Source organism: Nanorana parkeri, unplaced genomic scaffold (assembly GCF_000935625.1).
Source record: "Nanorana parkeri isolate BGI_ZX_2015 unplaced genomic scaffold, ASM93562v1 scaffold29, whole genome shotgun sequence".
Lineage (NCBI taxonomy): Eukaryota > Metazoa > Chordata > Amphibia > Anura > Dicroglossidae > Nanorana > Nanorana parkeri.
In genome coordinates this window covers 1,266,267-1,288,915 of record NW_017306297.1, presented here as the reverse complement: position 1 = coordinate 1,288,915, position 22,649 = coordinate 1,266,267, and the positions used below count along the sequence as shown (strand labels likewise).

Below are 22,649 nucleotides of genomic sequence, written 5' to 3'. Positions count from 1 at the left end.
TTTACCTAAACTCCCTAAATATGGGAAAAATGGAAGCGGAGCTACGAACACATGAAGGAAACGGAGATACTGCCAGGCTCTGTAAATGATTAGTTTGTATGTTTTAAATGCTGCTGGATGTACTTCAGTTATAACATTTTAATAAAGTCTCTAAGGTTTTAAATGGTCTACACTATGGTATGCCTATTTTCTTTTTCAAACGTGTTGTATGACATGCTGCCGGAATGAGAGGACACATTATCGCTTGATTTAAAGTATAGTTGGCTGCAACATCCGTGCTTGGGGCGTCCCTCCCATATATAAAAGGGATCAGCGTTGTGAGACCTGTCATTTGGGTCGTAAATTGAGGTGACCCCCCTCCTCGGGTGTGTGTCTGCAAGGAGGTCATGGAGGACTTCAAGAATACTGCACTGATTTAACTGTTTAAGCACTTGCTCTTGTTTTGGACACTTACTGAAACATGCTCAGTAAAGTGAGAAATAGTTCACTGTTTTGTGATACTATTTGGATTGTGGATATTGGATTACAGCACATTGCTGACGCAGAGGGAGTGATATTAACCCCTTTAATGTGTTGGTATATATGCACATTATGTTGGATTTATTTCACATTGAGGCTTTATATGCAATAAGTTTTTCTAATGACTTTTGAATTGACATATGTTTTTGTTATATTATACTTAAGTTGGTGTTAGATTTTTTGTGTGAGTTTAGGTAAATGCATGACTTTGTAGCTCGGCTCATTGTGGCTGTATTTATACTTTCACTTACGGTAATTGTAAGTGGTATAGTGCCTTGTAGCTGATTTTTGTTAACGCATTCCTGGCTAACATAGAGATATTTTTTTTATTTATTATCTACTATTAAGTATCATGCTGTGACGTGATAGCACCAATAACCCCCATTGTTTCTTAATGAAGTCAACCCTATTGTTCGAAATGTCCCACCTTGTATGGCATAAAAGTGGAACTCCAACATCATATATTTCTGTCCCATCTGCTTCTGTCTCTGGTGCTTGGTGGAAAAACAGTGCTGCTCTTTGATTTTTCTCCACCTCCTTCTCTCTATGTGCCTCAGACTTTTTACTGAAAAGTATTGCAGCAGGGACCCTTCCTGTCACTCACTGCTGCTGTGTCCCATGTGATGTGCACAACTTCTATAGAGTCAGGTTCCTCTAGATAAGAGAAAGTTACTGCAGTTCCCACCCCCTGTGCACACTGAATCTTAGGACTCTGGAACTGCAGCTAACATTGTGCTATAAGTTGTTGTATTGCGCTCTATGTTAGGCTACATTCACACCTGTTAAAAAGGTGCGCTTAGAGATTCCTGCAGCAGGAACCTACAATGTCCTGTGACAGGAATCCCAAATATGCAGCTCAGAAGTGGCAGCCGTCACCCATTAAAAGTTAATGATCAGGTGACAGCAGCTGCATATGAAAGTGGCAGTACGCTGGCACATCATATGTGATACGATTACATGGGTTTAGGTAGAGATCACTATTCCCGGATTTATCGATCTTGCATCCAGAGATAGTGATCATCTTACATGTGGTGTGCCAGCGCACTGCCACTTTCAGATGCGGCCGCTGTCTCCCGATCATTAACTTGAACGGGTGACAGATGCCGCTTATGCAATGCATATCTGGGCAGGAGTCTCTAAACTCACCTTTTTAGCAGGTGTGAATGAAGCCTAACAAAGCAATCTTTTTTTCTCAGTGATTAGAACTGATTTTCTGTGTTTCTTATTGCATTAGGTGATAATCTATGCTGTATTATCCACTTATACAAGTACATCTGTGTGTATTATTTTAGAGAGGCATTACAGGAAGAATTAATGCTGGAAGCTGCAAACTGGTATGAATGGCATGCACCACATTACCAAAGCAGGTAGACCCATTTCACCCATGCCAGTTTATGTTTCAGTATGAAATAGAAACTGGTGTGTGTTCTGTCTAATGAACAATGAGGTCGTATCAGTTTTCAACATAAAAAAGGGAGGTGGAGTAAGCAGCTCCTGCTCTTGATTATAAAACATAGAGCACATCGCTCATAATTAACAAATAGGCTTGCAACCTTTTGTTATTTTGGAGCAGATCTGCTCTATTTTATCAGTTTCAAAGAGTGTAACCGGCTTTAAACCTGCACTAGTCTTTATAAGCATCCCCCCTGATGTCTGCTAAATGCCAACCAGTGTAAAGTGGGTGTTGGTGCAGTGCTGTGCTAGGTCTACCTGACTCTTACCACAGTCCAGGGAAGGGACAGGTAAAAAGACCAAAAAGTAGTCGCATTACCTCTTCTCTTTCTCCATTTTTAAAGTGTATCTAAAGCCAAAAGCAAACAATTCTTAAATGTGGTGGCTGACAAGTTAATCTGTTATTTTTCATCTTCCTTTAACAGATCAAGATGTCCAGCAAAAGTGGAAGATAAAGGGTTAAGACTAAGGATGTGCAGAGGCTTTGTGTGGACCCAAGTCTGCACAAAACTGTGAGCAAGCCACCCCCCTCAGTTATAGCAGGGGCATTCCCTGCCCCTTTGTGACCTGTAGCCATGGGGTTCAGGGAATGTCTCGGCAACAATCAATTGAGTCAGTCACATCTTCATGCGAACCTGGTTCACACCTGCAAGCCCCACTCACATAATTAGTTGAGACAAACCATTTCCCACTGACAGGGGTTATTACAATGGTCAGCTTTTACACATTTATGGAAAACCTTTATTATTTCCCAAAAGAAAAAAAAAAAACCAAGTCAGCTGGGGTTCACCTGAAATTTGTTAATCAAGTCCATCTAACACTACCCTCTGCACAGGTTGACAATGCTGCTGTCCAAGGGTGGCTCCATTGCTCCTCCATAGACTGGAGACATCCAGAGACAGGAAGTGTGTTACTGGCTGGATCACCGGGTGAAAAAAAAAAAAAAAAGGATAAAAAGCATAAAAAAAAACAAAATGCAGCCATCACATTTAGACCCAATTCACACTAAGCGACATACCTTTTGGAGGGAATCCGCGCGCCTGGGATAGCGCGACTTTCGGGACGGCGTTCCAGCGACGCTAGCGCGACCTTCACCCGTGGGCTGCATTAAAAAAATGAAAAATTGCGCAAAATCCGCTGAAAAAAGGGTCCTGTAGGAGCGACTTGCGACCGCGACATGGAGCTGTACATTAAGACAGCTCCATTGAAATCATTGGCCGGCGACTTCTCGCGATATCGCGCATCAAAAATGCACGAAATCGCGCAGCAATCGGCTTAGTGTGAATGCAATGGTAAGCTGCAATATATTGCATTTTTTGTTTTATATATGCTTTAATGTAGAAAACCTCTAAAATCTGCTTTTTCTCATGTTTTATTATCAAAGCTCTATGTCCTCTGCATCTTTGCATCATGTGTAGTATGAACGTGCATTGCAGTCAGCTGAACACACAGATATAAGCCAGCACAGAGTATCAGGGAAATAGTTTATAACAAAGAGTTACTTGTGTAGATCAAATAAAAACTATGATTGGAACTGCAAAACAATGCTCCATCTGATAAAATCACTTAGCAACAAGCACACAATAAAAACACTTTTACCCTAAAAAAAATAATGGACGGTAACATAGCAACCCTGCTACTAATTAACATCAGAACGGAGTCCAGAGCAAGGCAGACAAGTCTGGACAAGTGTGAACTACCAGATTACACCATCCGGTAAGCTTCCATCACTTCATGTACACAATGTAGACCACTATGACAGGGGAAGAGGGGAACTTCTTTCTTTTACACTGACATGTGACACTAAAGTGTGCCAGCTGGCAGTTTAGGAACGCGCTCACCTGGAGGTATCCTTTAAACTGTCCCTGACAGCAAAACAGCAGACAGAAAGAAGGGGGCTGTGACTGCTTTGCTATGCTTAGCATCATCATCTCATTATGCCTCACATCCTACAGTCTATTGGAAAGCAGGATAAACTTTTCATAGGAGGACCTATTTAAGTCATTAGATTTTAACTGCCGATATGCAGAATAGACAATGACAAAATAAAAAGCATTATACCCTGTATACGCAAGTTTAAAGTATAAGTTGACCTTTTACAAATATTAGAGACATGCATAATTAATATTATATATAGAACTATGCATTTCTTTAATATGTGCATTCAAGCCTGGAAAGCATTGCAACTGTGATCACAGCTGCAAAGCTCAGGCTTCTGACATTCTCTCACAGGCAGAGCTGACTTTGTTAGGAGAGATGGGGGGGGGAGGGAAGGCTGGAGTTGAAACTGCATTAAATCACCTCATACGGCGTCCAGCCATCCTCGCTCAAGGTAGATGCGGGAATATGGGCAGCTCTACCGTATTTAACCAGAGGAAGGACAGCTGGATACTGTATGGAGTTGATTTAATACAGTTTGAAGTCCAGCCGTCCTTCCCCCATCTCTCCAAACTGAAACTCTGCACCTCAGTACGAGCTCTGCCTGGGAGAGAATGTGCAGAAGCCTGAGCTTTGCAGGTGTGATCGAGTGATCACAATGCTTTCCGGGCTTGAATACACATATAAAAGAAATGCATATTTTTATATATATATATATTATTTATTATGCATTTCTTTAATTTTTACAAAAGGTAAACTTATCCTTTAAGTTCTGTTAGATTTTCGGCTGGATCACAGAGATGGGTACATAACACATATGTGGTGATCCTGCCAGTTCCCTGTACTTCATTTCTTAGAGTGGCAATACTTTATCTGCTGAGCCTCTGTGTTTTTCCACTCTCTCTGTTCTTGCTCCAGTTTTGCCCAGGCAGGAAGCTGTGCATTTCCACATTTCTCCCCAGCTAGTACTACCACACCCTTTGATTAGAAATGTAAAGTCATCTGAACTTATGAAATAGAGAATATCTATCTTCTGCAAGCTTTTAAAATATCCTTACATTAGTGGCCAAGCTGCTTAACAAAAGATTTTGAATTAAAATAGAACACTTTGCAGGGGAGCTCCATCAGTGATTGACAGTGGCTCCTTCAGGGGCCCTCACTGTCATTTTGTAGCAGAATAGTGTACTTAGTAACATGGGTTGACAGCAATGTCAAAACCACATGTGACATGCTCCAGCCTGGAACCTTCCATCACGTTAAGTGACTAAAAGGGCTCCTGCACATGGACAGTTTAAAACTGTACAACATAAATATGGTGTATTTCCCCCACCAAGAAGCCACGTGTGCTGTGCATGGCCTGCCATAAAAATCAATGGATGCACATGGGTATACATCAGCACTTGCCTATAGCCGCTTTATGGATGCAGGTTGCCAAAATACAGGGGGATTTGTGTTCATGGGCAGCTGTACACAAGAATTTATGTTGTTCAGGTTCAGCTGCTTGTGTGCTTGGGCCCAAAAGGTATTTAAAAATGTGCACAAGTGGTTATTTGTGTTACAGTGTTTACTGGTGTGTCTACGGTTTAATATACAACCAGGAAGTAGGTAAACTTTTACATACACTTTAGAATAATATTGCGTATTTGGAACAATTTTGCCATTTTACCACACATGAATTTAATTTTGCCCTTCTGCATATAACCATACAGAAAGGAAGAGACCGCACTTACTTAGATCTTCTGCTAGTTGGACCCTCTTTCCCGTTAGCAAGTTAACCTTTTTATCACCGTCTTCAGCAAAATCTTCCAATACCTCTTTCACATTCTTCTCTAATCGCCTGACTGCAAGAAAGATAAGCAGAAAAAGTGCTGAGTAAAGTTGCCCACGGCCATTAGATGATGATCAGATGAATTAACTAGCCTTTTAGTTCTACAAACTGTCACACAGGCATGCACACATATTGTACATGCATGTCCATTCTCCCAGCAGACACCACTGTTATCCTAGGGGGAACCATAGAACCCGACCCATTCAATTAAGGCTGTCCACTGACATTGAGGGTGGTCAGATATGCAGACACAATCCAAATGGCCTTCAGGTAGTAAAGTTTCGGGGTAATGCAGTATGGGCAGTGGCTGACACTGATTATCTCAGGGTTGAACAACAGCAGTTTAAATAATTTTTCACTTAACAGCATCAGCCAGTGAATATCTAATTGTCACCATTGTGTCTGCAGGCAGCTAAAGACATGTCACCAAATGTAAGACTAAAGTTGGCCACACACTGCTTCACTTTTGACCGAGTCAAATGACTTTTGTTGAAGTAGCCAGGAGTAAAACGGTGGGTACTTTGACAGCCGGGGCCCATAGGCAAGATTTCTCCATCCATGCAGCTTAGTGCTGGCTAAATGAGATAAAAAATTGCCTAGTATATGGCGAGCTTAAGCCAACATGCTGCAAAATGCATGTGAAGTATATTGTAAAGATAACTCTTAAAGCGGCCCTTTACTCCATCACTAAAAATCACATTAGCATGAAGCTCTGTATGCTGATATCTTATATTGATTAAACAGATTTTTCTTTTACTCACAATTACTGTTTTTCCACTTCCTGGCCCTCTTAGGCATTAGTGATGTAATCTGTGCCTAAGATATGAATCCTGGGAAGGTTACATCACAGGACATTGCTGGGAAACCTCATCTGTAAACTGCATAATCTTGCAAGATCTCAGAGAAATACATTTGTTTCCCTTGAGAGGACATGCATGGTCGCATGTCCTAGTCACATGTGCCAGAGTTCCAGGAAGTAAAAAGACATATATTAATCTGCCCTTAATAAAAATGGCCACCGTGAGAAAAATGAAGAAAAATAAGGGATGCAAAGAATATAAAAAAGCCTGCAATTATCTAGAAGTGTTTGTAGGTTGTCATTACTAAACATTTCTAAAAGGTGACTGTTGTCTTTTTAAAAGGCATGGGTACAGTCCCTCTTTAACACCACATTTGTTGAAAAAAAATCACAGGGTGCTTGTATACAGTAACATAGTAAGGTTCATAAGTTAAAAATAAATAAACAAAAACATAAACTTATCAATGCGAAGTCGCATAATGTCAACCTGTCATAAAAGAAACATGGACCGTGCCATTGCTGGCATCTAGTGAAAATGCTAAATGCCTAGCTGTCAATCGAACACTGACCGACAAACTCATTACACCCTTTCTCTGACGTTTCTGATCTGGGTGCTTGTGCATGGTCAGTAACTCTGAAAGTTACAGACAGTAGGTCAAAATAGCAACCAGGCAACTAATGTTTTTAGAAAGTGGTCAGCAATGGCAGCCTGATAGGTCTCCAATAAAAAAAAAAATACTTTAAGATCTTTACAGACCATCAATTTTCAGTTAGAAGACTGTGCCCCTTAAAATAAAAACACAGAAGAAAAAAAATGGAAGAGTTTCTAATTTTTTTTCAGACAAATACTTCAGATATTCTTATTAGGGTTGCACAGATACCAAGTACAGTACTCGGTACAAGTACGAGTACATGTACCGATACTTTTGAGCTCCAAGACTACACTAGAGAAAAATTCAAAAATTAGGAGGCAGCTGTCATTTGTAAGGCGCACACAGAGCTCCTGGGGATTGGTACATCTCGGTTTTAATGTATGATTTTGTTTTTATAAATATAAATAAAGGGATGCACAGATACCAGTTTTGCGAGTACGAGTACTGGTACTTGCCGAGTACTTACAAGTACTGATACATTTTTGTTTATTGTCATGTGACAGTTTTTCTAAAACAATACAGACAAATGATTTCAGGACAGTGCTGGAGCGCCAGAGCCAGGCCCCAGCTGCAACCGCTACCACCCTGGTAGTTCATGAAAATGCCAAGTATCTGCACTGGTACTCAAAAAGTATCTGTGCATCCCTAATTCTTATAGATAAAGCTTAGGGGCTGAAAACATCCATACTTTCCTTAGGCCAGTTCAGTTTTGCAGAGTACAATATTTTTTACTACTGCAGACACAGTCCCTACAGATCTGGTTGGCCAGCAACGAAGATCACAAACACCATTCTCCAAATCTTACCTTCTGTGTTTGTTAGCTGCTGCCTCAGGGTGTTTGCAGTGATTGCCAACATCCGTTGTATTCTCCAAAAAAGAACCACATCATTGCATTCCAGCTAAAATAAACAAGAACATTACAATATGGGAAAGAAATTTAAAAAACTGTAAAAGAGGTTATCCTTGCATTACCCAGTGGTTCCATATTGACCACCAATGGGGTGTCTTCTGCAGCATTTGCGAATCACTTCCTAATGGTCTGGACATGGCATTGAAACATGGTGCTTTAAGGCGGATGGTTGTCAGAGGATATCCTACTAAATTCTCACCTACAGAACACTTCTGATTAGGGATGCACTGATGTCGGTTTTTTGGCATCCAGTACCAATTTTTTTTTTCAGTACTCGCCGATACCGAACCGGGAGTCCCATTAAGGAAGCCAGGCTTCCCGGCCAATAAGGAAGCCGGGCAGCGTGTAATCACTCACTGCCTGGCTTCCTGATACCGGAAGTACTGGGCTAGGCATCAGAGCATTTGGGAGAGTACAAGTACTCACCCAAATACTCAGCACCGATACCGGTACTAGTATCGGTATATCCCTATTTATGATCCCAGACCTTCCCTAGAAAAAAGAAGATCTCAAAGAAGCTGCATATCTGGGTGTCAAAGAGCCCTTAGCAGAAGATATGGAGCAAAGGGTACATAAATACTTTAGGAGCACCCCACATGGGTAAGAGGAATTGTACATACTGCACAAATAACTTAAAAAAAAATGTAATTGAACCTATAAATAAACTTCTTGTTCACTTAATAGTTTTATTCTGTTAAATGTTCTTTAAAATTTGCCTTTTGAGCTCAGCATAAATTCAGACAACGGATATGAGCAATATTTTTATTTTTTTTAAATCAGATAGTTTTTATTTGTGTTTTTTAGAAGTTTTTATTTGTGTTTTTTAGAAATTTGCATATCAATAGGACAATGTATAAGTTGCTCTGTAACATACAGAGCCATAGATATGAGCAATATTTAAGAGAACTATGGGGTTTGGGCTTTTCCCCATAGTTCTCCTAAGGGTAACGGGAGGACACAAACTAGCATCCTCCCCTCACCCAAAGCTCAGTATACCGCAAGCTACAGCTTGCGGTATACTGAGACAACACAGCCGGGACGGATCCCGACATTACTGTCTGGATCCACCCAGCTGCGTGAGTGACAGCTGGCTCTGCCTATCTAGAGGCAGAGCCAGCTGTACCCGCCCCCGTCCGTTCCGCCAGTCAGTGCTGGAGGATCGGACAGGATCAGAGATGATTTGAGGATCTATAGCTGAGTGATAAACAAAATCAACTAAATGTTTGTTAATAGTTAAGGAACTTGAATGCATTTCTAAGATTTAACTCCTCAGTTTAGTGTCACTTTAAAACTTTAGATTTTTTTAGTTGTTGTTACGCTTCATTTCTCCCGCATGAAAGATAAACTGCTGTCTTCTGGGAGTGTCAGACTTCTGCTCTCCTACCGAGCCAGTCACTATGATACCCTTTATTGCTAAACTTCAGTTAATAAAAATGTAAGCTTTTTAACACGTTCGGTTTCCTTGTAAGGCATTACACAAAAGAAGCCTAATAAGTTGAATGCTTGTAACCTAATTAAATCAAGTTAGCCAAGAAAGTTGTTGCACGAAAGTTAAAAAATTTCTGCATTGATCGATGGCGGACACTGTGCTACCGTCGCATATCAAGTAGCGTTTAGGAGTTTACTCTGGCACAAAAAAAGTAAGACATTTTTACTAATCAAAACTAATTTGTAAAGAAGGAAAATGAAAACACAGGCCAAGCCTGGTTTAAACCGAGCAACTCTGCACTAGACACGTTAAGTCACACGGTGCCAGCTAGAAAGGCTTACACAGTGGCTAGGGCAGACCACACAATGAACTGCAGTGAAAGAAGATGACATATGAAGCATGTTTCCAACCCTGTGACTGTTTTCACAGTGTAAAGGCTGTACACCCCCTGCTTTTCAAACTATGATCAGCCAATTGAACATGTAAAGAACCACATGAGGGTCATTTTTTTTCTTTTCTTACTCACTTCATCATGCGATAGGCACTGTCCACTGTTTGAATGTTTGACATATATTCCAAAGCTCCACGTCGTATTACAAAAACACATGATTTGGCCAGTCTGAAGAGAAATGCCAATTTCTGCAGCTGCATGCCTCTAAGCATGAGGTGTCACGCAATACAATTCACTGTGGCCATTCAACAGATTCTATTTCACAAATAATTAATCAATTCTTACCTCAGAATCCACAAAATGCCTCTGATAGTAATAGAATCCTCTCCTGCACAAATTACAGTGACCGAGAGCAGATCTTAAGAAATGTTTTCTGTAAACTTGGTGCCACGTGTCCTTGATCTGCAAAAGTTTTACATTTTTGACAAAAATTATGACCGTAATTTAATAAAACACAGACAAGCAAAGGAAGAAAAAAAAAGACACCCCTGTGTGGAAAGCATCAGCAACCCAGTGAACAAATGGTGATTATTTCACACACAGGATACAATAAATTTTTTATTGGAAGATAAGGTAAATATTGCACGTGTATGTAAGGGGTACAGGTATGTTGGCATGTAATTGAAACATTGCAGTTATGAGGGGATAGGCAACCTTAGGTTCTTCTCTAAGAAGGTTAGCATAACAGGAACTGCAGGAAGTCAACTTCCCCTTGCCTGTCATGTGTTGCTGCTCAGCCATTTCTAGGAACAAAGTGAGAGATAGTTACCATGTGATGAGTAAACTGCTGGTTGGCGTTTCAAACTCACATGATGCCCCAGAGCATTCTGATGTTGATTAGGGGAGCAGGCATGGGTTATATTATTTGCTGAAACCGATCGAGTAGCTCCTGGGCTGTTGAGTCAAAGATGGCAGACCATATGTGTCGCAAACAATGAGTGAAAGACTGTAGTGCTTGCACCTTTGCTAAGTAAAAGAGTGCGGGAAACTATTAGTCAAGGCCACCAACAAGGTTTAATATCCAGCACAAAGAGCATTAATGGGGCTATTTTACTGCTGACAGAGAGTACTACAGTCTTTTAGTGGGCTGGCTTAGCCGCACGGTGTCAGCCCAGATTTTTCGGAGAATGTACCTACAAATTTCCAGGCTAGAGGGTGGACCCCCTCAGGAATAGGAATCAAGCAGCTACCTCAGTTCGTATTGTGCTTTTGGCAGAGAAGTTCTTGGCCTCTTACTAACTAAAAGTTCTAGCATATCTAAAAACCCAAAGACAAAAATTATATATATTGCAGCTTACTAGTCACTATATGTGGCTGCATCCATTTTCATTATTCAGTCTTTTCTCTAAGTAATCCTGTAAATTGCACATTCCTATTCAATACGCCTAGGTGTGAACCCAGCCTAAAAGGTTCTATCAAGACTTGACCAGGAAAAAAACAGAAGACCCCGCCTCATCTTCCTGTTGTCACTCCGACCCAGTTAAAAGGAATTGACACGGATGTTTTAAGCCTAAACAAATTAGAGCAAAGCAGGCAACAAATCTAAGGACTGGTGAGCTGCAGCCAATTATATTATTGTTCTTGGGTTTAGATATCCTTTCAGAAAAAAATACCCTGCCGATAAAGACAGAGCCACCCATGTGTTCTCCTGAGTACTATACAACTCTCTAAAGTATTGTACACACACACTCATTTTTTTTATACTAGGTTTGGTGTATTTAATTTGGTACTTGCCAAAACTGGGTCAACTTCGATCCCCCGTGTTTCTAGATTCTTCCTGACTGTGGTGACTTCGTCACTGGCAAGATATGCAGGATGATCTTCATTAACATACAGCATCTTTTCCAACTCACTTTTGGTTTCATTTCGTGTGTTCTACATTCAGGAAACATACAATGTTATAAAAGATGCCCCAGTATTAAAAAAAATATAAAAACATTTTCATGTGAACTTGCCTGCTCCGGAGTACGAGACATCCAAGAAAACCACCGCTCTTTCCAATCGGGCCCTACCATACCTCGAATGACAGATTCAGCTGAAAAATGGAAACCCAGCATAAGCAGTGTAACCTGCTTTTATTTATTAGTCATGACAGAAAGCTAACCGGAGACTAAAGCTGGGCGCACACAGAGAGATTCATTTTTGTTTAGCCTGCGAAGCTGAACAAAATAAATCCAGCAGATTCCTCATCCACGCTAACAGCGTGGATGAATGCATCTCCTGTAGGTAGGCTGCAAACAGTGTTCGGCCGACACTGCTCTATTCCATAATCCAGTTTGCGCCATTGTATACTATATTCCCTGCCACTAACTGATGTCCCTCCTTCTGGCCGCCACAGAACACATGCACAATGTGTAAAACTTCCATTTCAAAACTAGAAACCATATGCAGGTCATTTTTTCCTTATACCTGGCCATGCTTAATTTATATACATTAGGTCAAACCACACAAAAGAAGCATTTGATGCACTATATTAAGAAATGACTTACTGTCTTTTAAGCGGTTATGTAAGGTCTCCTCCATGAATTGGATTGCAGCATCCCACTGTTGCTTGTCTGAGATAGAACGGTCCTCTAAAGCATTGTGCTGAATTACTCGCTAAGCAAAAAAAAATTAAAAAATGTATATATATGTATTATACATCTCATAAATACTGTATAACTATACCTGAGCAATATTAGCTCTTGAATATACATCACAAGCTACATTTTAAGCTAAACTCCAGGCAAACCGTGAAATACGCAGATGAAATGCAAAGCTATTTTACCTGCCAAAGGATTTTTTATTTATTTCCATTCAGTCCTGAGATTAACACAGGACTGCCACACCAGCACTGCCCTGTCTAGCAGGGCATGGGACCTGATTTTTCCCTGCTGCAGTTTCACTTTCACTCACAGGTCTCCTCCCCATTCCGTGACTGGACAGTAAAAAAAGAGAAGTAGCACTCTGATCAGTTCACCCCTCTGCCAATCTGCTCTTTCTTCCGGTCAGCATGCTTCTAGCACTGTAGTGCAAATGATTAGCTCCTTGTGCTACTTTTTCCCATCCCTTCTTTAAGCTGCACACACTGTACCGTAAGATTGCAAGAGGCTGAAACCAAGTCAGATTCAGGTACTTACACTGCTTGCATTTAAAAAAGTAACAACATAAGAAGAAAAAAACACTTAAAGAAGTACTGAATCGAATACCAAGCTGCATTTATTTGTGCATTGTATATCTGCCTGGTGTTCAGTATTACAAAACGAACCGATCAAGAAAGAAATGGTTTGTCAGGAGTGCTGCTGATTATGAATGTACCAGATCACACAGGCTTCAATCATCTTTACTCATATCACAATGACTAGACCGGAATGATCTGCATAAAAGCTGAATTTTCCTGAATTATACCGATTCACCCATTTCATATAGTTATAAAATAAGTCAAGGCAACTGGACTTGCTGTATTTTTCTTGAAGACGTTTCACTGGTCATCCAACCAGCTTTCTCAATTCAGAATGACTTGTACAAAACTTCTCTGGGAATAAATATGGTGAATGTTGTTCCAAACCACATAATCTGTCACAACCAGGTGTTGATCGCATTTGCATAATTGGAGTCTAGGAGGTGTTAATAACCTGCCCAGAGAGAGGTGTTAAAACAGCATTGTATGTGGCAGACAATAGATAATTTTTGTACAAGTGATTCTGAACTGAGAAAGCTGGTCGGATGACCAGTGAAACGTCTTCAAGAAAAATATAGCAAGTCCAGTTGCCTAGACTTATTTTTTACAGATATACCATGACCTGGGTGAATGAGAACCTTCACAGACATAAGGACACAGAATGACTTAAAACACTGGTCTGGCTGCCGACATACTGGAGCAGTGAAGCACTGGGGTAGAATCAGTGTCAAATACTTCCCCAGTGAACACCTTCAGAGCTCGTAGAACACTGTGGCCTCATGGGAGCTGTCGTTTTAGTTGCCAGCTACTTCCGTGGTGGGAACACATGCATGCATCACAACTACATGCCCCAATGCAGAAGAATGTCTGTGCTGTGATTCCAGGAATAAATAACTTATTGGATAAAGAATAATTTTCAGAAGTGGAATATATCTTCTTACGTCAGGTGCACCAACAAACTATAGTAATAAACTGTTCCCCCACCTATAAAAAAACCCCCAAAAAACAGAATCACAAAATAAATTATATTACATAGTTGACAACTTAAAATCATGATGGAACCCACCAGACTGTCCTCTGCTTGTTCATTCCACTTATGTCTCTTGATGCTCTCCTCTTTCACAGATTCCTTTAACTTGTCAAATATGTCATCATGTTCCTTGCCTTTCTGCTCGATCATAAAGCGGGAGAATTCTAGCTGAAGGGTTTCCCAAGCCACCTGGATATGTAGAGACAACATTGCTTAACAAGTGCACAGAACATTGTTTACATATAACCAAAGGAGGAAAAGAAAGAAACAGGTCACTGGTAATTCTGCTGTTTCCCAGGACTTAAAGGCTAAGTTCACCTTTTCCAAAAATTAAAGAAATGCATATTTAATATAACAAAAAATATGCTTTTCTTTAATTTTTCTATTCAAGCCTGGAAAGAATTGCAACTGTGATCACTCGATCAGGGCTGCAAAGCTCAGGCTTCTGCACATTCTCTCCCAGGCAGAGCTCTGTACTTAGGTACAGCGTTTAAGTTAGGAGAGATGGGGAGGGACGGCTGGACTTCAAACTGGATAAAAAAATCCCCTTATAAAGCATCAAGCCAACCTCTCTCTTGTTAGATGCGGTAGAGCTGTCCTTATTCCCGTCCAGCCATCCTTCCCCAGCTCTACCAGTATGAGAATGTGCTGAAGCCTGAGCTCTTCAGCCCTAATCGAGTGATCACTGTAACAATGCTTTCCAGGCTTGAATGCAAAAATGAAAGAAATGCATATTTTTTTGTTATATTACCAAATATGCATTTCTTTCATTTTTGCAAAAGGTGAACTTATCCTTTAACACTCCTTACAGGTTTGTATTAATTGCTTTGCCAGCTCATGAGTCCTGAAAAGAAAATTGGGACTGACTTTCTTCTGAATTAACAAAAGACAACTTGGAAGATAGGCCACCAACCATAACATATATGTTGCTGTTCAGTAATGCTGAATATTTTGGTATTCAAAAAAACTGCATATAGCACAGTATGTGTTCAATTGAACCCAAGTATCTCTCCTTTCTGTGATATGTACCAAGTCATACATCATGGCAATTTACACACACTTCTAATACTATTGTATACTTATTCATAACAGGAATTTATATAACTGAGTCAATTTACATACACGTCAGTCCCTGTCTTCAAGGGGTTCAAAAACCAAGGGTCACTGTCTCACATACAAGGGCCAATTTAGAGAGCAGCCACATAACCTTCCAGCATGTCTGAGTGAGGGAGGAACCTGAAGTACCCAGAATAACCCATGCAAGCACAAGGAGAACATGCAAACTTCTTCCAGCTGAAATTTTAACCCAGGGAGCCAACCACTAACCCACTGTACTATTTAGAAGCCAGAAATGGCCTGTCAGTAAGGAGTAGTCAGACTGGTGAAAGGCCACATCTGAATGGTTGGTATGAATAACCACAGACCACTGCACTTTGACCCATATTACTGAAAAATGTTTCTTAGTATATTGTTCGCATAGGGACTCTATATTATTTTAGTAAGTATCATATTGTTCAAGTTGAAATATTGCCTCTGGAAAACAAACATCACACATATGTACATGTGCTATTGTGTACAGCACCTCAGGTCAACTCTTACCTCCACTGCTTTATGAGGAAGTTGCTTGTCAGTCCATTGTTTCAGCTTGATGTCTACAGTGGTGTTGAAAGTACCAGCGTTCATGGTCTGTGCAGCTGGTAGGTAGATATTCTCAATCACATGGGTTGACACTCTCTCCCACAGCATTCTCTGGAGGATCTCTTCCCTAATAATAACCAAAAACAGGAAGTGCATGAAAACCAACAATTATTGCACAGTTGTTATCCGGGAAAGAAAACATGATCTACAAAACCTCATAAAATGACATTCCAACAAAGACATAATAGTTGCCTTAACAGCCAACAACCTGATGACAGCAAGTTAAGTGTATGGCAAGAAACAAGTTAAGTGTATGGCACTTGTGTCCTCATGCGACAAAAAAAACATAAAAAACACACTGCAAGATTTATATGATTTCACTACCAATGCAATAAGTAAGCAAATGCATAATTTACATGAAATATGCTGAATTATATGGTTTAAAAATGTTACTGCATTAAAGATCTGTTTTCTTTCACAAAAACAGAAACGCAGGGATTTCACAATCATGGGACAATCCCTATATAGCCCCTTTCAAAACGCAAATATTTAATTGCATTGATTGGATTAGGGCCCATTCAGCAACATTGGAAAAGAACCAAAACCTTTGCTTAGTACAGTCACTATTCTAATATGACGAATCTCGGTTTCAAAACAGTGGTTTAACCACTTGCTGACCGGGGTATTAGACCCCCTACCTGACCAGGCCATTTTTCAGTATTCAACCTGCAGTTATTTTGACTGACATTTATTCCGTCATGCAACGCTGTACTGAACTGAATTTTATACCATTTTTTGGGGATAGATAGAGCTTTCTTTTGGTGGTATTTAATCAGCACTGGGTTTTTTTTTTTACTGTATAATAAAAAAAGTACCAAATTTTTTTAAAAAAAACCTATTCTCCCTACGTTATGTTATAAAACATTTATTATTACCCAATTTTTTGGTAAATAGACACCAAACATGTCAAGCTTTAAGATTGCTTGCACCCGTTAAATTGCAAAAAACTACCATACCCAAAATTGACCATAGCCGACGCTTTAAAAGCTTTTACCGCTCATCAGTTTAGTGTTATCAGTGATTGATGACCCTAGAATTATTGATGGCGTTCGCGGCGATATGTAACATGTGCGGCGCAATGGATGTAATCGGCGTTTTTGCACGTAGGCGGGCTTGACGCATGTTTGCGTGTGGGTGTGGGGGAACTTCAATTATTTAATTTTTTATTGCTTTGATATGAGATTTTTTATTTTTTTTAATTACACATTTTTTTAAACCTTTTTTTTCCCACTGAACTTTATTGCTATTACATAGGGAGCAAGTAAGCTCCCTATGTGATAACCAATTTGCAGTGACAGGTCCTCTTTATGGAGACATCAGGGGTCTTAAGAACCCTAATGTCACCCAGGGACCCCCAGAGAAGCTGATGAAGCAGAGACCTGCTTCACCAGCTTCTCTCCGATTTCTGTACCGGAGAGTGACACTGAATGCAGGCAGTGATGTAATACACATCACTGCCTGCATTCAGAAGAGGAGATCAAACTGAGCTCGTGTACTGAGCTCCGTTTGATCTCAGGCCACAGAGCTGCTGTGCTGGTCCCGGGCTCACAACGGGGACACAGCGGAGCTCGGAATGGCGAGCAGCGGCTGAGGGGGGCCGCACACCCACACGCCGGACAGCAGGTAGTTAAAGGTTGAAAATCAGCCATTTTGCACTCCTTATTGATGTCACCCATGTATTCCTGTGATTTTCACTTGGATACTGATAAGGTATATATGTGTGGCTAGTTCACAACGCTCCGTTACTTTGGGTTGCACTGAAAAATAAGTTTAACACGCACTACTTTTTTCAGCACAACGTAACAGATCTGATGTGAACTAGCTCCATTCACACCCATTAATTTTTCGGTGCTCTCCCGTTATCTGTTGAAAAATGTATTGCAATGCAACAGATCAGAAGGAAATCAGAAGGTACAACTGCAAGTCAACGGACCCTTTGATGCGTTGCGATTTCCTTCTGATTTTGGTGTGAATGGACACTCTGCATTCCAGAAATCCTAACATTGCTATAATGAATCTGCAGAGAAAATATGGCACTACTGTTTGTCCACTGTCATATCATTGGCAAAAACCGTAAGGTCCTTTGAGGGCAAGCTTTGAATGGTGCAGTGTTCTGTGTAAAAAAAAAAAAGAAGTCTTAAAGTGGTATTAAGGTCTGGGCGTTTTTTTACCTTAATGCATTCTCTGCATTAGGGTAAAAACAGCCATGGACCTTTTTTTTTTTTTACCCCAGTCCCCCCCACACTTACTTCTCAGCTGCGCTCGTCCCCGCCGCCGGTCCCGAAAGCGATCCTACGTATCCCGAACTTCCGGGTTGCAGATACTGATGGCAGAGGAGCCATAGGCTCCTTCTGCCATCAATCAAAGAAGGGGCGTGGCCTGCCACAGGGCTGTGTGTGTCTATGGACGCACACAGCAGCTGCGGGGAAGAGTGTGCACCGGTGCCTCCATTAGAACGATGGTGGCACCTGTGCAGGTGGGAAGAGCATGGCAGGGACACACTAGAACACGAGGCAAGACTTTAAAAAAAAAAAAAAACAGCCTCCAGCAAAGGAGGTTCTCCTTGAAGAAATAAAAAAAATTGGCTTTAATATCACTTTAAGCATAACATAGTGTTTGTCACAATAATTTTATAATGTACCCAGGCATGAGGTATTACAACAAATATTTATAAGTATTCCCTGGCATGTGCGAGTTTATCTGACCCTCTAAATGCATAACACTGCATTTGAAACAAAGCTGCTATAATTAACAATTACATTTCAACTACTCACCAATGCTTTGGTGTAACCTGGGTTAGACTTATAACCTCATCAAGAATTTCATTTTTGGCTTTTTCAAACAACTCATTCTGAAAACAGGAACAGTGCACGGTATTAATCATACAATGGTTGAGGAAATACATTAGTCCGTATTTAACAATTAAAAACAATGGGGGAGATTGATCAAAACAGGAGCAGAAGAATCTGGAAGTTACCGATGGCAACCAATCAGCTTCTCTTTTCAGTTTGTTCAGTTAAGATTTTAAAATGAAAGATAGAAGCTGATTGGTTGCCATGCACAGCTGCTCCAGATTTTGTCTGCTACAGCTTTGATAAACTCCCCTCAATTTCAGTTATTATTTCTAGAGATCAGCTCTTCAAATAACATACTAGAAGCCAAAGTGGTTTTTGTTTGACTTCACCGGCAAATTCATCCCCTCTACAGATTCTACATACAAGTCAATTATTTTAAATAACATAGTTTGGGTTTATAAGAGCTGCTTTAAAAGACAGTGTCATATTGTACTTTACCCTGTCAAGCTCACGCAGCCTGGGATAATTATTCTTCCATTCTGTTTCCAGGTTAAAACGAGTAGCTATAAAAAAAAAAAAGAATTACATTAACCTTATTTCACACCTACACCATAAGTTCTTCACTAATAGTCGTAATTGTTTAGATGCAAGTTATCAATTGTGTTAATGTCCTTGTGATACTTTCATAAATAAAAGTTAAAAGGTAAGGTAAAATCTTAAGATGTGTAGGTGGAAGATGGAAGCACCAGCTATATGCTACCTTTGAAGGCGTCAGCCTGTTGTTCTACAGATGCTCGGACCATTTTCCAAAAACAATCGGAAACAGCGAGACTTAAGTTCTTGGTGGTCACCTGATGAGCTTTCAGCATCCCTTTTCTAGGAGGTAAGCAGTAACACAGGTGCCATTTTAAACAAAGCAGCAACACAATGATCCACAACATTTTAGCTTCAAATGTTCTGCCTTCTGAGCGCTTCATAAATAGTATGGCTCTTCACTCAAGACAAAAAAACTTACTTCAAAAGACTCGATCCTTGAAAGAATTCTTCTTCATAGTCCTTAATGGAGTCAATACTTTCATTGCTGTTGCCTATTAAAATTAAGGTAAAGAATAACTTAAATGTTGATAAAAATCAATAAACTTACAGTAATGCAATAAAAGTAATATAATGTGTAGCTGGATTTTGACACCTAGGAGGAAAATGACAAAGCTTTGTTATTTTCCCCAAAGCGTTCCTGTACCATTATAATGGTGCAAGAAGCTTTGGTACTTTCACCCTAGGTGTCAAAACTGGAGTGAGTTGCATGTTTTCTATGCCACCAATCCCAGTTTCTAGATCAGAGTGATTACTCTTGTAGTCTCCCATGCATATGGGTATATTCATTTATTCATGGCTTTGTTATATTGTATTATACTTTTACAGTATCCATGGATGGTGATCTAACCTTTGTACGCTCCCTACGTCTCCTTGGCGATGAATACTGTCCCCCTGGTATGTGGGCCCATTCACCATGAAGTTCCCAGACGAGGGCATTTACTTTGTTAGTCATTTTGTGGCGTATGTGTATAATTGTATTTATATGTAATTTATTCAAGGTGGTAAAATGTAACTATAACCTCGCTTTGAAAAAAATATAGGCTGCCTTCTATCTTCCTGAGGAAGCTTTCACGAAACTCATAGAAGACTGGACCCACTCTGCACATCGATGCAAGATTTTAGGATGTCAATTGCAGTGATAATACTTGACAAGTTAATGTTTATGAGGATATTGATGTTTGAAGATATTTGATCACATTATTTATGTATAGAATGTGGCCATGGAGTCAAGGGAGGTTCAAGGCCAAGTCATTTAAAGATAATATCGAATTTGAGAGAGCCGCCACTGAGATACATTTTAGTACCAGTAGGATTGTTTACATATTTTATATAAATGTTATTCATCCACAACAATTTTTAACAAAGATGTGATTTGTCTGTCACAAAATAAGTGCGTTTCCTTCATGCCTAGGGTGAACCCTTAAAAGCCCCATTTCCTGTAGATCTTGTTGTTACAATTGTAAGTTTAGGGGTGTGGTGTCCCGTTCTCTTTGGTGGCTCAAAATTAGTTCTGACCTAATAAAGCTAGATTGGACCACGCGTACAGGATGCAAACTGTCTGCTGGTAACCTGGCAGACAGCTCACATACCTCTCTCTGCTCACCCACAATTTCAGTTTTACTGAAATCCTAATCTAGAAAAGATCATTAATGACGTACAGTGCATTGTTCTTACCTTTTCCAGTTACAACAGCAAAATAGCCAAGTGCTTTCATTGGGAATAGTTTCCCTTCAATGATTTGCTGAATCTGAGAAGATCACAAATAAAGAATTGTATCAGTCATATAGTACAAGTTAACACAGAGGGATTTTAGAAAGCTTTTAGTAGATATTGCAGGAATAATAATGTCTTTTTACTCGATTAGGGCTGGCTACATTCTTCTCAGCAAGGTCTACTTTTGTCAAGACAAAAATGGTGCGTCTGCCTTGGGGATCCATTTGGCTTACAAGGTCAGTGACAATGCTTCTTTCTGCATCAACAGACCCATCTGTAAAACACAAAGAAGATAAACATTAATGAGATAGTTCATCTAAATCTAATATATCAGTTGTGATGTCATCAGTTCAAGCAGACTCAGAGCTGTTATTTAAGCGTCATTCTCTATGGCATTCCCCTCGCTCTTCCTCCGGCTGCAACATAAAAGGTTATGTAGGGAGGTGAGGAGGAGCTAGGCCATCACAGACAGTAACTAGACACTACCAGAAGAGGAGGCTTCTATGAAGTGGAAAGAGGGTGGGGGCTGTGATAGTAAATTGATTTCTCCTGGAGGAGTAACATATTTCAGGGCAAGTTTAAAGGCACATTGCAAGTGAATAAAAAATTATGAAAAGGAAAAAAACACTGCACAAAATGCACTTTCAATACTTATTTTCCCTGCATTCTTAAGATTGTGACAGGGTCCCTTTAAGGAATTATAAATCCTTCGATTTTGTGCTACTAATCCTTCTTGCCGCTTTCCAGTAATTGCTATGTACACTACCCAGCGATGTAACTAGTATTTGGGTGCCATCTACAACAGTGGTCCCCAACCCCCGGGATATGTGGATGGGGGGTTGTAAAGGGGTCATAGATATGTGGCGGGGGGGATAGTAGTTGTGTACAGCTATTTCATGCTTTTTCTTGTAATTAGACAAGTGGATTATAATGGGGAATATAACACTGTAAATGTTCCCTATTATAATCTATTTCTCTGATTAGATTATTACAGGTAGGCATGTGATCTATCAAAGTTTGAGACTACGTTAGAATGTGTGACCAGTGACGTGGTCACACATTTTAACGTAATCTTGCCCAGTTTTTCGGTGGTGGAATAGGTGAAGAATTCCAACGCTTTCATTTTTTGGTGTAACTGTATTTTATTTTGAAGGCATGTTTAAATACAATTAAATTAAAATTATTAAATCCAAACAATCTAAAATATAAACAATCAACGCCCCCCCTTCAGCGGGCCACGGTAAAATGATCAAACGTTGACCGGTCCGCGGCGCTAAAAAGGTTGGGGAGCACTGATCTACAACACCCACTAAAAATGGACTGCACAATCATTTCTGATTTATATGCTGGTAAGAACGTTGCAATTTAGGAGAATCACAGTGCCACCTAGAGGTGATTTAGTATCATTTAGAAATCACTTTTAAGGAAAATTCAGCCTCAAACTGAACTTTATTATAGTATTATTATTATACTGCAGGATTGACATAGCACCAATAGCTTGCCCAGAGCTTTCCAATATAGGAGGGACATTACAGTTACAATACAAATCAAAACAAGATGGTAAAGAAGGCCATGCCTGTGGGAGCTTACAATCTAAAAGTTTAGGTAATGCACACAATGATCTCCCAGGCACCTACCTTATCTGCATAGCATGCAGTGGAAGGGATTTTTTAAAGTACCTGCTACCTATGACGAGATAATCATATGCGCATCCACTGTGATGTGATCACAGGGTTC

General features: G+C 40.1%; 1 protein-coding gene across 5 annotated transcripts in view; it reads right to left on the bottom strand.

The window, feature by feature from the left end:
• The window catches only part of OPA1 (OPA1, mitochondrial dynamin like GTPase), an 87,347-nt gene that overhangs the window by 34,186 nt on the left and 30,512 nt on the right, over positions 1-22,649 (bottom strand). For all 5 annotated transcript variants that reach the window (XM_018567184.1, XM_018567176.1, XM_018567199.1 and 2 more), the window contains 14 exons: positions 21,056-21,186; positions 20,874-20,946; positions 19,618-19,690; positions 19,363-19,478; positions 19,101-19,165; positions 18,582-18,658; positions 15,709-15,874; positions 14,146-14,298; positions 12,409-12,517; positions 11,875-11,954; positions 11,654-11,794; positions 10,205-10,321; positions 7,935-8,028; positions 5,580-5,690 (listed from right to left, as the gene is read on the bottom strand). In XM_018567184.1, the coding sequence (XP_018422686.1) occupies positions 5,580-5,690; positions 7,935-8,028; positions 10,205-10,321; positions 11,654-11,794; positions 11,875-11,954; positions 12,409-12,517; positions 14,146-14,298; positions 15,709-15,874; positions 18,582-18,658; positions 19,101-19,165; positions 19,363-19,478; positions 19,618-19,690; positions 20,874-20,946; positions 21,056-21,186 (1,506 nt within the window). The remainder of the gene's footprint in view (positions 1-5,579; positions 5,691-7,934; positions 8,029-10,204; positions 10,322-11,653; positions 11,795-11,874; positions 11,955-12,408; positions 12,518-14,145; positions 14,299-15,708; positions 15,875-18,581; positions 18,659-19,100; positions 19,166-19,362; positions 19,479-19,617; positions 19,691-20,873; positions 20,947-21,055; positions 21,187-22,649) is intronic.